Consider the following 17,769-nt stretch of genomic DNA (forward strand, 5'->3'; position numbering starts at 1 on the left):
GTTACTTGGTAGCTTCATCCTTAGCATCTTTTTCCCAGTGTACTCAGCATCCCTCCTCAGCACATGTCCAAACCAGCATAATCGTGCCTCTCTGGCTTTGTCTCCAAACCTTCCAACCTGGGCTGACCCTCTAATATACTTATTCCTAATCCTGTCCACCCTCGTCACACCCAGTGCAAATCTTAACATCTTTAATTCTGCCACATCCAGCTCAAACTCCTGCCTTTTTGTCAATGCCACTGTCTCCAAACCATATAACATAGCTGGTCTCACTACCCTCTTGTAGACCTTCCCTTTCACTCTTACAGGTACTCGTCTGTCACAAATCACTCCTGACGCACTTCTCTACCCACTCCATCCTGCCTGTACTCTCTTCTTCACCTCTCTTCCACACTCACCGTTACTCTGAACTATTGACCCCAAGTATTTAAACTCATCCACCTTCGCCACCTCTACTCCTTGCATCCTCACCATTCCTCTATCCTCCCTCTCATTCACACACATATATTCTGTCTTAGTCCTGCTGACCTTCATTCCTCTTCTCTCTAGAGCATATCTCCATCTCTCCTTTTATTATACTGACCTTAAATCTGTTCCAGGCAAGGTCAAGGCCAACTCTACCAAGGCCTTGGCTTCATCTATGTTTTTATTGGAAAGAGTTGGACTTTAGAAGTATTTTAGAAGCAGCAACTTGTTCCTCTGTGCATACTTCTACAAAGCACTACAAGCTTGATTCCTTCTGTGGGTCTTCATCAGGCTTTGCTAGGACCATTCATTCTCCAGGGGCTTCTGGACCCTTCCTCTTCCACTCCCTGAATGTTGTAAGCTATACTTTTAGGCAGTTTCGGCTCAACAGTTGGAAATTGGAAGGGGGGAGTCCAGGACCCCCTGGAGAATGGTTCTAGCAAACCCTGTTCTAGGCCTGGAAAAGAAGTCTAGTTTATAGTGCTTTGTAAAAATATGCACAGAGCACTATAAAATGGACTCCTTTTCCAGGTCTAGGACAGACATTTTCTCCCTGGACCTGTGATGCATGCATTCAGTGAGCCATCAACAGGGGATGTGCTGTGGGCCTGGGATGCAGTCATGTTTTCATTCTTTTGCACCACTGAGCCAAGCTTACCTATGTAACAATGTCTGCTGTCTCTGCCATCTGTTTTGAACCACACCGTGAAACTTAACTTATCACATGCCTAAAGGTTTAGCCTAACCTGCTGGATCCAGTATTGATGTATACCAGCACATGTAGCTCCAGATGACAGACTCTGCCAGAGATACCAGCGCAACTTTCCTGAACTCAGCTTGCCAGGCCCCCACTATTTCATACCCCTTACATTAAAACTCACCTGGAAAACATAAGAGAAGGAAGGCAGAGCCCTTATAAATGTTGATAACTTATTTCAAACTCACTAATGCCCATTTCTAGTAAGCAAAGAGTATATACCAGCTGTGGTTAGGTTGTAGTGATCAGCAGCAAAAAAAAAAAAAAAAAATGAACAGTCTAGAATAAACCAGAACTGTCATGGCAGCATCCAAAATAGTTGTCCCTTCACAGGGGGGAGTGGTGTCCAGCAAAAGCATAGTGGCTGTTGTCCACTTTCTGCCATGCAACAACAGAATCCTGAGGTCTCACTTAGGTGTTCATCTGTGGAGGCAGTCAGGAGCCATTGTGGCTGGTCATCATGTAGGAGTAGTAGATGAGAGTAATATCCATTGAGTGTATGGTTTCATTTTAGCCCCCCCAACACACACACAACCCTAATCCCTACACAAGTGTCCCAGTGCTCAGAAAAATTGCAGCAAGAAAAGAGATATTAAACTTTCTAGCAAAATAAAGTCATCCCAGAGGTCCTACCAGACTAGAAGGGGTGAAGGTATTATGTGAACCAGTTTTGTTTGCAAAACTCTTATGATCAACACTCATTTGTGTGAACTGCCAACCTTGTTTACAAAACTCTTATGATCAACACTCATTTGTGTGAACTGTCAACCTTTCCCTGGAATGCCAAATTGCTAATGTACCTGGGATTTTCCCTTTTCCTATGATGGTGTGGCCCTGGAGTTGATTTTATGTATATATATATATATCCGCAGTAAAAACCAAACTGTGCTGGCAATAGTTACCTCCAACAACAATGAAATGAGCAGTAAAAAACAAAGCAGGCGGTAGCAGCCACGGCTCAGCTTTATTAGTAAAAGAAGTGAGCGCTTTCGTGGCACCAGCCACTTCATCAGACCCATAGTGAAGTGAACAATGTAAAGCTATCAATTCTGCGGTTAATAATGGTGACTTTGAGCATATAAATGAGGTTAGAAAGAAGAAGATACCTGTATTGCGAATTAAGTGCGAATCAATCGAATTGCTTTACAATATTTTCACAATGCAACTGACACTCAACCCAGCAATACCCTATACCCCCACACCCCCTGCTACTTGTATTACTTATATATATATATATATATATATATATATATAAAGATCACACTACAGTGAGGGAAAGGGTACATTTCCTGATACCCCTGTAGTGCGATCTGCATTCCCTTACTGTCAACTTTGAAGTATTTATTTCTGAAAGTCTGTGAACAGTACTCTGCAGTAAATCACTTACATGTGCAGAGCTCAATTTATGCGACGTCAGAATGTCGAGCCAATACCCAGTTGCAGTTACAGCAACCTACATATATACGACTGCTAATTTCCGAATGGAATCTACCAGTCGCAATACGGTACTCATACAAAACGTTTTTTAATAACTCTACCTTCTGTACGTCTAACACTTGACTTTCAAACAGTGCGTACTCTCTCATATGATGTTAAACCTATATATAATACGTGTGTATTTATATATATATATATATATATATATATATATATATATATATACACGTATGTATTTACATATATATATATATATATATATATATATATATATATATATATATATATGTATAAAAACACACGTGCACAGGTATGTATATGTGTGTGTGGATATCTGATATGTTCCATAAGAGCCTGTGAACCTATGTAGATAGATAAAGTAGGGGGATAGATGGGTACATGGGTGCATGCTCATTTGCAGAAATGCTTTCTTTTATGTGACTTTTGCAAATATACTTTCTCATATACTTTAAACTGAGATTTAATTTTGTCAGTGTATGGTTGTACTTGGGCAATTCAGATTATATGCAAACAGAAACACATTTGTTAGAGATTTTCACCCCTTCATCTCTTTGTAATTCTAATAAGAAAATTTGAAAATGGAAATAAGGTATCTAAAATAACCGTAATTGAGTGGTTAGCTTTGAAAAATAATTCTGCTCTTTATTCCATGAGCACATTCTACTAGAGCAGTTGAAACCTCTCAAGAGTTCTTTTCTATGGTGCAGTTTTTTATGATGATTGTTCAACAGCTGCATGAACCTCTCCGAATTTCTCTACAAGATACTATAAGTTGGATGTGATGTCCATGTGTAGGTCTTCCTTTGTGGCCACAGTAACTAAAGTTCTGTTCTCCTTGAGTGAAAATGATGTACTCCACTGTAATTCTTGATCAGGATGGGTATGTTTGTCCTTGTTTAAATAACTGTCCCTCCTTTACTGACTAGGTTGAGATACCCATGATTACTTGTATTTGCTTTGCATAGCATACCAGTGACCTGTACAGGAAAGTCCCAGGATGTGCATTGTTTGTAATGGTGAGCGGATTAGTAGCTTAAGTGAGTTTCAGGTGCCTGTCAGCATTAATACGACTGTTAATGAGGATAATTGTTCTCCACCAGATCTATTGTTACAGTAAGTACATTTCTTTTGCACTCTAAGGTATGCTAATTTTTTCTTGAGTTTCAGCACTGAAGTCATAGTGGTGTGTCCTCTTGATTGATAGGGGAGAAGTTCAGTCTGTCCTTCAGGAAGAGATGTTTTTGCTGTGTATAATATTTACTTAAATGACTTGGTTCTTTGGAGGGTTTGTAACCCAGCAACAATGCCACAGTTTTACTGTTGTGAAGAGTAACTCACACATTTGCACTTTTTCTGCTGATACAGGGAACGGTAGAGCACTGTGTAATAGGAACAATGATCCTATCAGAACTGACTCAGGAGATGAATGTGGTAAGTTGACTGTGCTATTGATAATTTGTGTTGATAATTATAGTGCTTTCTATAAACATTTATTTGTTGTTGGTTAACTGTGTTGGTGGGCTGATTCACAGCCACTTTTCAGCCCCAGGCTAGATATGCACCAAGATAATGATTACATATTTCATGATCATACATTAACATTATTTTTTATGCACAAGCAGATGCATTTAAAGGTAAGGTGCAGCACATTTCTGTTTCAACTAACATGGGGGGCATTGTAAGTTATAACACCTGAATTTGATTAGTGGGTTGTGCACTTGACTGAGCTGGTAAGGAGGTAGCATTCACACCCTGGGAGAGGAGGCAGAGCTTGGTCACGGGTTACAGCAATCCTTTGGAGGAGGGAGGTAGGCCTGCAACCTGAGGATAGGCATGTGGCTTACCAAACCACCAAATGGTGGTAGCCTTAAATGAATTTGCATATGAGTAGGTATTGTGGCTCCTGTTGTGATGCAGGTCAAACATTTCAGCTCCCAGGAGAAGGATTAGACTAAATAAATGTCCTCTTTGCTAGGATGACTACAAAGACACAATAAGGAGCCCTAATGATGACCTGCACCCCCCACCTCCAACAGACAGCTCTTCAGTGAGTTGTAGTACGATTGGAGAGGCTCAGTTGTCGGCAGGGATGGAAACTATAAAGATAAAAAAAAAAAAAAAGACAACTGCTTTTTTAGTTCTTTTACCTTAAGAGTTTGATCTTAAGTGCTTCCTTCATTTAGGGAAAGAACACAGCATAAATACTTACGAGCTTTTATACTGGCTTTAATGAAAAAGTGTGAGCCAGAAGAGTTTGAAACGTAAAGGCTTTTATAGAAGATTAGTGAGACTTTCACCACTTCCTCTTCTCTTTGTCTGTACTGTTTCTGTCTAAGCTGTAACAAAAAGGAACAAATCAGCAGCTACCACGGTCCAGCTTTTATTGCCCCCCCCCAACACAAAAAGCAAAGACTGATGCATACTTTGGGTAGAGACGCAGTGGAGTTCATTCTCACCATTTGTGAACCTTACAAGTTTAGTTAACCAGTTTAGAGGTGGAGTAGGATATACTTTGACTTTCCAGTAGGGGAAACAAAATTACACTGCTTAGTACTCCTAGCCATCTTATGACTTTCTGCAGTAATGATACTTCTAATGAATGCAGTACAATTAAGTGAGAACTTGACAGTAAATTTCAATTCCCTTGGTTATGTGTTTATGTTGTTTACTGTCTAGTATGTATAGTTTGTCACCCACAAAGTTGTTTAAATGTTTCCGTTATGTTTTTATAGATGTATTTACTTAATTTCACTTTTCTACTCCATCACAGATAGTAGAATAATTTATAAGTTAATGTGGTCATTGTTTTTTGTTATGATTTGACATTTGAGTTTAAAACTCCTTAGCCTGACACAGAAATGTTTGTTGTTTCAATAGCACAAACGTCTACCTCATCTCCTGATTTCTTCTGTTATAAGGAATTCACTTAAGAGTATGTGGTGGCCTGGTAATATGCAAAACCCGCTTTGCCTAGACTCCAGCACCCCACCAAATTGGGTTTTATTCCACAGTCAGAAAGAAAAAGAAGAGCAATCACTGGAGAATTCTGAGTCTGACTATGAGGATGACGACCTAGTGAACGCCAGTTATATTCATTCTCCTTGCGAGTGGAACACTGACAATGATGCCCAAATAGTGAGGTCTCCTACAGTAGATGTTCTTATCTGGGGATGCCATGAACTTAAATATGGACCATTTCTCATGGGGATGGGATAAAGGACTTATCACCCCTAGCAGCTTCTGTGTAGTCCTAGAAAATTCATAATTAAATAGTTGTGGCACACCTCTCAGTAGATGTTCTTCATGTTTCACTGTTGCAGTCATCACATTTGGGGTAGCTACTTGAAGTAGCCCTTAGTCGGCCTGATTATCAAAGTTTTGGGTCCTGCGTCAGTTGCTGTCTCATCTTCCGTGACGTCAGGTAGTCAGGTGTATGACGCATGCAGCTGATGCCATTACATCAGTCTTTCTTGCCATGCGGTGTCCGAAGCAGAAGCAGTTTGGCCGACTCCTGAAATTTTCATTTTCGAGTTTCAGAACCGAAGTCTTCAACTAAAGCTAAGTACCCCATTGGGGAAACTTTTTCTTGCTCTAAACCGATGTCAGTAAAAGTCAATAATTGTATTTCTTGTGGAAAGCAAATACCTCATAAAGATTTCATACTGTATTTCTTGCCTAGGCCCTGACCACGACGTACCTCGCTGTCGGTTTTGTGCCTTATTTAAGCAATGAACTATTCGTTGTCGGTATATTTACGCTTCTAAATATTTTGATACTCGGTTCAATTATCCAGATATGTCTTCGATAAGCCTTCCGACTACCGACATTCTGAAAAAAACGCAAAGATAAAGACAGAAACAGGCCGCCTAAGTCCAAAGCTGCCAAAGACGCTTCTCCTAAGCCAGTCGCCAGGTCGCTGGTACTCAGTGAGGCACTTTTGCAGCCCCTGATACCAGCTATTTCAGATTTGCAGGCCTCTACTGAGACCAATTAGTCTGGTATGCCGTGAGATGCTTCAACTGTGGAACCTGCGGATGTCTCTACCTTGGATGGGTCCAGAGCCGCTGTGCAGGCACCAGCTTCTGAGGGTGTATTCACGCCTACTAACCTGCATAGTAAACCGACGCCATCTTCTTCTTCAAGGCGTAAAACTCGAACCATGCCTAGAAAACTGATGCCCAGACCGCATGGTCAGGCCTCTATGCCTAAAAAACAAATGATAAGAATGGCTGAAGACCTTATTACTTTAATTAGGGGAAGCCAACCTTCCCCTTCTAAGAGACCTGGGACTGAATTTGCTTATGATACTTCTGACCAGGATTCTGAAATTTCTGTTTCCTCTGATGACCAGGATTTACCCTTATCTACCTGTGAGGATTCTGATGCACAGGACTCTATTCTTTCTGACCCCCCCCAGAGGATTTCTCTTTTGGTGAGACCTTGCAAACTCTTAGGAGCATTTTCGTTGGGAAAGCCAGGATTACTCTGATTCTAAAAAGAGGCTTAGGGATTTCTTACTCCTGCCCCAGCACAGGCCTGTAGCTATCCCTCCTGTACTAGACATTGTTGATGATGCCTTTTCAGAATCTAGCTTGGCCCCTGACTCTTTACCTCCTGCTCCCAGAAAACCTGATAGATATTACAGGCTTCCTGACTCTCACTAGTTCCTTTTTAAAACCCCTACTGCGGATCCTGAGACCATTTCACAGGGACCCAAGGGCATTAAGGCTACTACTGCCAAAAATTCTACCCCTTCTGATAGAGACTCCAGGGCACTGGATAGATGAGGTAAGAAGGTATACACTTCTGCAACTTTGGCCATTTGGCCCTTAAATTGCTAGTTTCATATATTAAAGTATCAGCAGTATATTATTGGATTGCTTAAACAGAAAATGATGTTGATTCCTGACTGTGCTGAAAATAAGGATTTACAGGATTTAATGCATTCTGCTGAACAGGTTGGAAAGCATACTTTGCAATGTGGTTTTGATTCACTAGTGGCATCTTGCAGGGCTGCTGTCACTGGGTCTGTACTTAGAGGGCATGTTTGGCTTAAGGAGCAATCCTTGCCAGATCATGTTAAATTGCTGGATGCTCCCTTAAATCAGGACCGCCTGTTTGGCAACAAAGCAGAAGAAGTTCTTAAAAAGATGGAGGAAAAAGCTAAGTCAATACAAACTGTTAAAGATTTCCTACAAGTACAGCCTCCAAGATTTAGTAGCCATTGGCCCTCTAAGAATTGGTCCTTTCCTGCCTCTTCCAGGCCTTCTCAGTCCAAACCCAGAACCAGCAGAACACGCAGGCTTCAGTCCCAGTGTGAGCACAGGACTAAGCAGTGGGGGGCTCCCACTTCCAAATCGGGGAATAGTAAGACTCCCCCCTATGGTAAACTGTCTCAGTGACGTAACTTTAAAACTTCCAAGCACTTCTCAACTGACTGCTCCTTTAGGGGGAAAGATTGCTTTGCACGTAAAAAACTGGGAACTCATTACAAAGGACAAATGGGTTTTAAATATACTTTCCCAAGGATACAGATTTCACTTCCACACGTTACCAACCCCAAACGGTTGGCCAGATCTACCCCCAAATCAGTGGGCAGAGGCTCAAAAGCAAGTACTCTCTCTCTCTCTCAAGCATAAAGGCTATTCAGACTGTACCAGAAGAGGAAAAGGGACAAGGTTTCTAGTCGAGACTTTTCCCTGGTACCCAGAAAAGACAACTCATGGCATCCTATCCTGGACCTTTCTACCTTAAAAACCTTTTTGGTGATTCCAAAATTCAAGATGCTAGCTCTTCACCAGTTGCTTCCTATGCTAGGCAAAGATGCCTGGTTGGTAACACTGGATTTAAAGGAAGCCTACCTGCACATCCCAATCGGGGAATCCTGCAGAAGATACCTACGCTTCAAAACAGGCTACATGCACTATCAGTTCTCTGCACTGCCCTTTGGCTTATCTACTGCGCCCACGGTATTCACAAAGTGCCTAGCTCCAGTCACTGCATTTTGCAGGCAAAGATATATTCAAATATACCAATACCTGGACGATTGTCTAATTCAGGCAGAAAGCCAGGACATACTTTTGAATCATCTGGCATTTGTACACAAGGTGCTAACTTGTCTGGGGTACACCATAAATGAAAAGAAATCACATCTGGTACCCTGTCAACAAATTATATTCCTGGGAGCAAGCTTGAACACAACTTCCCAGATGGCTTTCCTCACGCCAGAGAAACAAATTCATTTGACAACTTACTTCAAACTAGTGGCCACAAAAAGCTTGCTATCTGCAAGACAAATACTGCAAGCCTTGGGGTTCATGGCCTCCTGCATTCTAGTAATTCCGTATGCAAGACTGCATATGAGGAAACTACAATGGTATCTAAAAAGCCTATGGTGTCAACATTCTCAGGATCTAGAAGCAATGATTCCTATCATACCTTGACTATGGTTAGAATTCCGTTGGTGGGCAGAGGCCTGCCACCAAAACAAGGGACTGCCATTCACTCTACCCCCTGACGCCCAAACCCTAACAACAGAAGCATCAGACTATGTATGGGGGGCTCACCTAGCAGGGAAGTGCATTCAGGGCAAATGGAACCCAAGTCAAATGTACCTGCATATCAATCAAACCTGCATATTATCAATCAAAAAGAAATTTTAGCTGTACAGAATGCTCTGACAGCCTTCAAGAACCACATTCTTCCAGGATAATTAATGGTAAAGATGGACAACACCACTGTTATGTGGTACATAAACAAGCAGGTGGGTACCCATTCTTACCCCCTCTGCAGACTAGCCATGGCTGTGTGGAACACAGCCTTGAGCTACCAAGTGCATCTACAGGCTCAATTCCTGCCAGGAAAATTAAATACACTGGCAGACGAACTAAGCAGAAATCTCATGGACCCACACGAGTGGATACTGGAACCAAAGACTTTCAACATGTTATAAACAAATGGGGGAGCCCCAGATATAGACCTGTTTGCTTCCCCCCAGAACTACCAATTGGACACATTCTGCACAAGGACTCCCCGCAAGATGCTCTGTCCTTCAGCTGGAAAAATCTATCAGTTTATGCCTTTCCTCCTCTGCCTCTCCTCTCAAAAGTACTATTAAAGATCAAACAGGGCAAACCAAGGGTGATACCGATTGCACCAGACTGGCCACGCCAGCACTGGTACCCCTTCCTGCGCAGTGTGTCCCTGCTAACCCCATGGCACCTGCCACAGACCTCTACTCTGCTGTCACAGCAGGAGAGCCAGATTCTGCACCCCCAGCTTCAAACCCTGAACCTGGCAGCCTGGATAATTACCTAATCTCTCCGTTATCATCCCTCAGTAAACAGGTGTTGGATGTCATTTTGGAAGCAAGGAGGCCTAGTACTAGAAAAGCTTATGCTGAAAAATGGAAAAGATTCTGTGCCTGGAACCAAACTCAAGGGATGGCCACTAAAGCCTAATTTACCTCAGATTCTTTAATACTTAACTGAGATGCTCCACAAGGGCCTTTCCTTTTCCTCCATCAAATTTCACGCCGCAGCCGTTTCAGCTCATTACAACACAAAACCACCCCTCTTTTCTCACCCACTGCTCAAGCAGTTCCTCAGAGGGGCCAAAAACTTAAGACCACCCAGGAGAGCCCCAATTCCAGCCTAGGACCTTAACTTTGTATTGGAAAAAACTCACTCTTCCTCCTTTTGAGCCAGCTGCAAGTGCAGAGTTAAAATTCCTTTCTTGGAAAACAGCTTTCCTTTTAGCAATCACTTCAACAAGAAGGGTATCTGAATTACAGGCCCTTATGGCAGTGGAGCCTTTCATCATCTTTCATACGGACAAAGTGTCCCTCAGGACCAATCCCTCCTTCATGGCCAAGGTGGTATCCAGTGTGGCTCTTAATCAATCCATTCATTTGCCAGCCTTCTTTTCTAACCCACAGAACAAAGGGGAACAGATACTGCACTCCTTAGATGTGCATAGATAACTTAGATTTTACTCGGACAGGACTAAACCTCAAAGGAAATCTGAACAACTGCTGGTGGCATTTGCTGCAGGGGCAGAGGGGAAGGCTATTTCAAAGCAAAACATTTCTAAATGGATATGCCATTGCATTAATTTCTGCTATAAGCACCATGGAAAACCTATTCCCCAGGGGATTAGACCCCATTCAACCTGGGCTGCAGCTACCTCTACAGCCTTTCTCAGAGGTGTCCCTACCAGAGACATCCTAGAAGCTGCTAACTGGAGTTCTGTACATACTTTCACCAAGCATTACCATTTGCCAATTTTCTCTAAATCCAGAGCTGACTTTGCCACTGCAGTCTTGCAGGGCCTTATAGTTGGTCCTAATGCTATCTAAATTCCTCCTCCCATCCTTAACTTTGGGAATCTACCCAAATGTGATGACTGCAACAGTGAAACACGAAGAACATAGTACAGTTGTGTGCACTTACCATAAATGTAGATGTTCGAGTGTATTCACTGTTGCAGTCCTGGTTACCCTCCCTCCAGCCCCCTGACTTTTTTTGGCTATTCCTCTACTGTCCTTCACTATGCTTAAAAGCTTTTTGGTGTATTTGCTTTTTTGTTGGAGGCATAACCTTGTGCATATATATATATATATATATATATATATATATCATCATCATCATCATCATCCCCTTTTTTCCCATTTACATGGGGTCGGGGTATCGTATTAACTGTCGCCAACTCTCTCGATTCAGTGCCACTCTCCTGCCTTCTTCAACACTCATGCCTGACTGTTGCATATCTTCTTTCACACAATCCATCCACCTCTTTGCTGGACGCCCTCGCTTCCTCTTACCTTCTTCCTGTCTGTCCCAAATCTCCCTCACCAGATTGTCTTCTGCTTTTCTACACGTGCCCATGCCATCGTAATCTGTTTTCTTTGATATTTTCTGTAATTGGAGCTACTTTGGCTTCTGCTCTTATGTCCTCATTTCTTCACCTGTCCCGCAGTGTGCATCCTACCACCTTTCTCAGGCACTTCATTTCCATCACCTCTAGCTTCTTCAACTGTTTTGCCTTTACTGCCCAGGTTTCTGTACCATACAGTAGTACTGGTCGCACCACTGTCTTGTACACCTTACTTTTCAGCTTCTTTGGCATTCTTCTGTCATATACTACACCTGATACTCTGTGCCAGTTGGCTGCAGCCCCTCTGATTCTAGCTTTGACCTCTTCATTCAGACTACCCTTCTCCTCAACCACCCCTCCCAGATACTTGAAGCTGTTTACCTGTTCCACTATCTTCCCATCTATCTCTATTCTCAGCTTCTTTTGATTTCCCCAATCTGCTGCCATTACCACTGTCTTATCAGTGCTTAGTTTCATCCCATGTGCCTTCAGATTTGCATTCCATTCTCCTTTGCTGAAGTTTTAGATCAGAGTCTGCCTGTACTTCCACATCGTCTGCATACAGCAGCTTTGTTGCTCTGACCCCTCCAACCTGTTTGCTGATGTAGTCCATTACCAGTATGAACAGCAGTGGGCTCAAAGCTGAACCCTGGTGTACGCCCACTCCCACTGGGAACCCCTCAGTGAGGCCAAACACTGTTTGTACTTGAGTCACTGGGTCCTTGTACATAGCCTGTACTAATTCTACCAATGTTTCTGGGACTTCAAACCACCGCAGTACTGCCCAGATCAGCTTTCTTGGGACCTTGTCATATGCTTTCTCCAAGTCTAGGAAAGCCCAGTTTGACTCTCTCCTCTTCTCTAGTTTCTTATCAAGTATCTGTCTCAATGCAAACATTGGGTCAATTGTGCTGCATCCTGATCTGAATCCGAGCTGTTCATCTCCCATCTTACATTCTACTATTCTGCGTATCCATTTATCAATCACCCTCTCCAGAACTTTCATGCAATGTGGTAGGAGTTTGATGCCTCTGTACTGTCCACAGTTGTGGATGTCCCATTTGTTCTTGTACACTGGCACGAGTATGCTTATTCTCCATTCATCTGGAATATGCCTTTCTCTCCACACTGCAATTAGTACCCTCAGGAGACATTTCTCCCCTAGCATCTTTATCATATCTGCTGTGACCTCATCTGAGCCTGCTGCTTTCCCTGACTTCATTTTCCTTAGTGCTGCTCTTACTACTTCTAAGCTGGGCTCCTCTTCTACTCTCATTGTAGGCTGTTTCTGGGGCAGTACCGCTTCTGTGGGGTTTTCTTCATTCAGAAGCTGCTGGAAATACTCCTTCCATCTGCCTTTGATGTCCTGTGGGCTGGTAAGTAAGTTGTTGCTGGAATCCCTTATGAAGGGTGTCTGACTATCTTCTTTATCTTTCTGTCTTTGCCTTGCAACCTGGTATAGTTTCTTTGTGCCCCTTACTGAGTCACTTTCCAGAAGCTGATAGAGTGCCTCTGATGCCCTATTCTTTGCTATTGCAACTTCTTTCTTAGTTTCTTTGTTAGTCAACCAGTAGCCCTTCCTAGCTTGGTCAGTCTTTTCAATCTCCCACTTCTTCCTGCACTCCTTCTTTCTTTTGATTACTTCCTGCACTTCTGCATTCCACCACCAGCTTTCCTTATGTACCTTATTTCCATACCTGGGTCGGCCACATATCTTTTCTGTTGTCCTAACACATGCTGTTTTTAGGCGCTGCCACTCTTCTTCAACTCCACCAATTTCCTCCTCTTCTTGGGGTGCTAGAGCCCTGAGTAATTCCTTGAACTGCTGTACTTTCTCTCCAGTCAACTTCCAGGTCTTCAGCCTGGTCTCTGTTGACCTTAGTGCCTTCTCTGACCACTGCTTGCAGCTGATTGTGGCAACTACTGGTTTATGCTGTGAACCGACTGTTTCACTGGGGATGACATGCAATCATGGATTGTACCCCAGTGCCTTTTCCTTACTAGGAGGAAGTTTACCTGAGTTGCATGTTGGCTACTCTTGTATGTGATCTTGTGACTGTCTCTCTTTCTGAACCATGTGTTGGCTACTATCGAGCCATTTGCCAGACAGAAGTCTAGAATGGCTTCTCCTTCTTTATTTCTATTGCTCCACCCATGTGGACCCAGGTAGTCCTCATATCCTGTTCTGTCTGTCCCGATATGTGCATTTAAGTCACCCATTATCAACACCAATTCATGTTGTCCTGCTTTATCTAGTAGGTCCTGCAACTGCTGTCTGAATGCACTCTTTTCGTCACTATCACAACCCTGCTGTGGGGCATAGGCTGAGATTATGAATACTGTCCTATCATTACACTGGAGTCTGATTGCCATGAGTCTGTCATTAATTCTGATTGTATCCCTCACTGACTTCTGAAGCCTCTGTCTCACCACAATTCCTACACCATTTCTAGCCTGTCCACCACCTGAGTAGTAGAGTCTGGATCCCAAGCCAAGTGGCTTTGTTGCACTGCCCTTCCATCTCATCTCTTGGATACATAGGATGTCCAGCCTCCTCCTTATCATCATGTCATCCACTTCTAAGCTGCGTCCTGTCAGTGAACCTACATTAAGCGTAGCAGTTCTCAGTTCATGTTTGGCAGGTTGGTTGGTTTTATGTCCAGCTTTCACTCAACAGAGCTATCCCAGGTAACCCAGGCTGGGCAACTAGACACCGGCCAGTCAGTAGCCTATTGACCCAGGGCTGCTGGGCTTTTATGGTGGGCACACACTGGCCAATAGGGGCACATATACCCCTCCCACCATTAGCATGGGTCCCTGGCATGGGTCAGGGAGTAGGCCGGGTCCTCAACCCACTTATCACCGGTAACTACCCATGCCCATTTTTTGGCGACAGTCAACATGACCGAATCACCTAGAGCCATATTTTACACCGTCGAGTGGCTAGCCCTGCCACGGCGCGCAGTTTGTGGTCCGTGTTCTCCTATCTTGAGGATACTGCGCACCACAATAGATGCCCAAAGCGGTTGGTCTTTTTCTCTTCACCCCATTGGGCACCATGTAGAGTCTGTGCTGCTGTCCACAGCTCCATTCATTGGTGAGTTTGAGATGGAAACACTCAGCATGTTTTTCGAACATGGGAGAAACCCCACGGAGACACAGAGAGAACATGCAAACTCCAAACAGGCATTAGTCAGAGGTCAGGATCGAACCTTGTACCTTGTGCATTGGAGGCGAAGACCTTAACCACTAAGCCATCGACATCTGGGGCTAGAAAAACTGATGTAATGGCGTCGGCTACATGTTTTATACCCCTGACTACCTGACGTCACGGAAGATGAGACAGCAACTGACACAGGACCCAAGACTTTGATAATCAGGCCAACTGAGGGCTACTGCAAGCAGATAACTCAAATGTGATGACTGCAACAGTGAATACACTCAAACATCTACATTTATGGTAAGTGTACACAACTGTACTTTTCCCTGGATGCTGTAAAGAAAGTCAAGCTAATGCATGGAATGGAACCCATCTCAGTAACCAGGAATGCAAAAAAAAGTTGGATGAATTAAAAAAAAAAATGTTTACTCTTTAGCCACCCATGATCTCAGAGCCATTACTTGTTAGATCAGATCTACATGATCCAGCATCAAGGAGCTATTGTATACCTTAAAGATATGGCAACAAATTATCAGGCCTCCAAGTATAAGCTCTCCAGACATACATATATTGCATCTGAAGTGAAAACGCATTTAGATAGGACCCAATGGGTGCTTCTGTGGGGATAGCCACAGGCAGTGACATCAGAATAATTCTTAGCACCTGGTTAAGAGTTCATGCCTTTTTTCAGAAATGTTAATGGACATTTCCAAAATTAAGACACTGAACTGCTATTGATCTGCCACTTGTAACCAAGAGTACAGGGTTTTATTTTTTCCATCTTTATTTTGCCTACTGTACGACTCTGGGCATGTCAGTTAATGAGACCATGTTCCTGCCCCCCCACGACAAGGGCATTTGCATGCCAGTGGGCTTTACCCATTTAACAAATATATAAAAGAATGCTCTCAGGATAGGGGCCCATTTTTTGCCTTCACAGAACATACATACAGATTTGAAAGTGAAGGACAAGATGTCTAGTAGCTTTTTTCATTCTAATATCCCTCAGATTAGATGCACTTAAGTTGCTTTTCCTTTTTTTCCACAGGAAACTGGAAAGTTGGAAGAGTAAAGGATCTCTGAAAACAGGCTATCCTGAGGGGGCAGAAAACAACAGGGTAACAAGTTGGAGGTGGATACTCCAAGTAATGGGGAACAAGTGCAATATTGGCTACATGATTAATTTTCCTACCTTTCCCATTCACCTCTCCCACACCTTCTGGGCAAAAGATTCTTATTTTATTTTAAAAACAATTTTTGTTTGACCTTGGACCTTTTTGAAGAAAAAAGATGATCTGATGTTATCTGTGTCATTGTTCATCACCATAGGGTCTAGGATCTGATATTGGAGCCAAGGCGGCAAAATATATATCCAAGGTTGTACCTCCTCCCTCTCCCATAATGCCCTGCTGCCCTTTAACCCCCAGATCTCGTTTGCCTTTATTTAACGCAGACACGATGTTCTTCATGTTTCACTGTTGCAATCATTACATTTGGGTAATCCTGCTGGCAAGTTGCCCTCAGTCGGCCTGAATTCCAAAGTCTTGGGTCCTGCATCGGTTGCTGTTGCCCCTTCCCTGACTTCAGGTCGTCAGGGGTATAAAAGATGAAGCCGACGCCATTTTCTTTAGTCTTTCTTACCGCACGGTGCCCGAAGCAGAAGCAGTTTGCAAGTGCCGGTCGGCCGACTCCTGAGATTTTCGTGTTCGAACTTCAGATCCAAAGTCTTCATTAAGGCTAAAGTACCCCGTTGGGGAAACATTTTTCTTGCTCCAGACCAATGTCAGCAAATACCTCATAAGGACTTTCATTCTTACTGTATTTTTTGCCTAGGCCCTGACCATAATGTTTCAGGTTGTCGGTTTTGTGCTAGATTTAACCAACGCACAATTAAGCGTCGGTATGATTTTGCATTAAACTGTTTTGGACGCAGGTTTAATTATCCAGAAATGTCGTCGGATAGCCATCCAACTACCGGAGTTCACAAAAAATGCAAAGAAAAAGATAGACAACCAAGGCCCAAAACCGACGACGAAGCTTCTCCTAAGCCAGTCGCCGGTTCGCCAGTTCTCAGTGGGGCGCTTTTGCAGCCCCCGATGCCCGCTACTTTAGAGTTGCAGGCCGCTACCGACTCCCACGTGGAGCCGGGTATGCTGCTGGAAATTCAAGGTATTGGAGCCTCGGACACTATTCCTTCAGATGGGTCCGGAGCCGCTGAGCAGGCACTGACTTCTGAGGGTGTATTCAGACCTAAACATCTATACATTAAACCATCTTCAGTATCAAAGACAGAGACTAAAGCTCCTTCAGAGACAAAGAAACAAACTCACGAGCCATATGGATAGGCCTCCATGCCCAAAAAACAGATGCTCAAAATGGCCGAAGACTTGATTACCTTGATCAGGGGTTCCCATCTCCCTCCTAAAAAGAGGCCTAGGCAAAAGACAGACTATGAATCTTCAGATCAGGTTTCTATTTCTTCTGATTCCTCTTCTGATCAGGAATATTCTCTTCCCCCGTATGAGAATTCTGATGCTGAAGAATCTATTCCTTCAGCCTCTCCTCCTGAGGTTTATTCTTTTGGGGAAACCTTACATACGATGCGGGAGCAATTCCACTGGGAGAGCCAAGATTTTTCTGAATCTAAAAAGAGGCTCAGGGACTTCCTTTTACTACCTCAACACAGGCTTCTAGCCATTCCACCTGTGTTAGACATTGTAGATGATGTGTTTTCAGAGTCTAGTCTGACCCCTGACTCCTTACATCCAGTTACTGTTAAGCCTGACAGATATTACAGGGTTCCTGCCTCTCATAAATTCCTTTTCAAAAACCCTGCAACAGACCCAGAAACTATTTCACAGGGTCCCAAAGGGGTTAAGGCTTCTGCTGCAAAAAACCCTACCCCCTCCGACAGAGATTCTAGGGCACTGGATAGATGGGGAAAAAAGGTATACACATCTGCTACCCTGGCTATAAGGACCTTAAACTGTCAGTTTAATATGCTCAAATATCAGCAACATGTCATGGCATTGCTTAAACAGAAAATGTTGTTAAA

General features: G+C 43.3%; 1 protein-coding gene across 1 annotated transcript in view; it reads left to right on the plus strand.

Moving 5' to 3' along the window:
- Positions 1-17,769, plus strand: part of RANBP17 (RAN binding protein 17) — a 4,607,784-nt gene that overhangs the window by 591,020 nt on the left and 3,998,995 nt on the right. The window contains exon 5 of the mRNA XM_044069092.1: positions 4,046-4,111. Within this exon, the coding sequence (XP_043925027.1) occupies positions 4,046-4,111 (66 nt within the window). The remainder of the gene's footprint in view (positions 1-4,045; positions 4,112-17,769) is intronic.

This window comes from Protopterus annectens, chromosome 4.part0, assembly GCF_019279795.1.
Source record: "Protopterus annectens isolate FY-2018-M chromosome 4.part0, PAN1.0, whole genome shotgun sequence".
In the NCBI taxonomy this organism is placed as follows: domain Eukaryota; kingdom Metazoa; phylum Chordata; order Ceratodontiformes; family Protopteridae; genus Protopterus; species Protopterus annectens.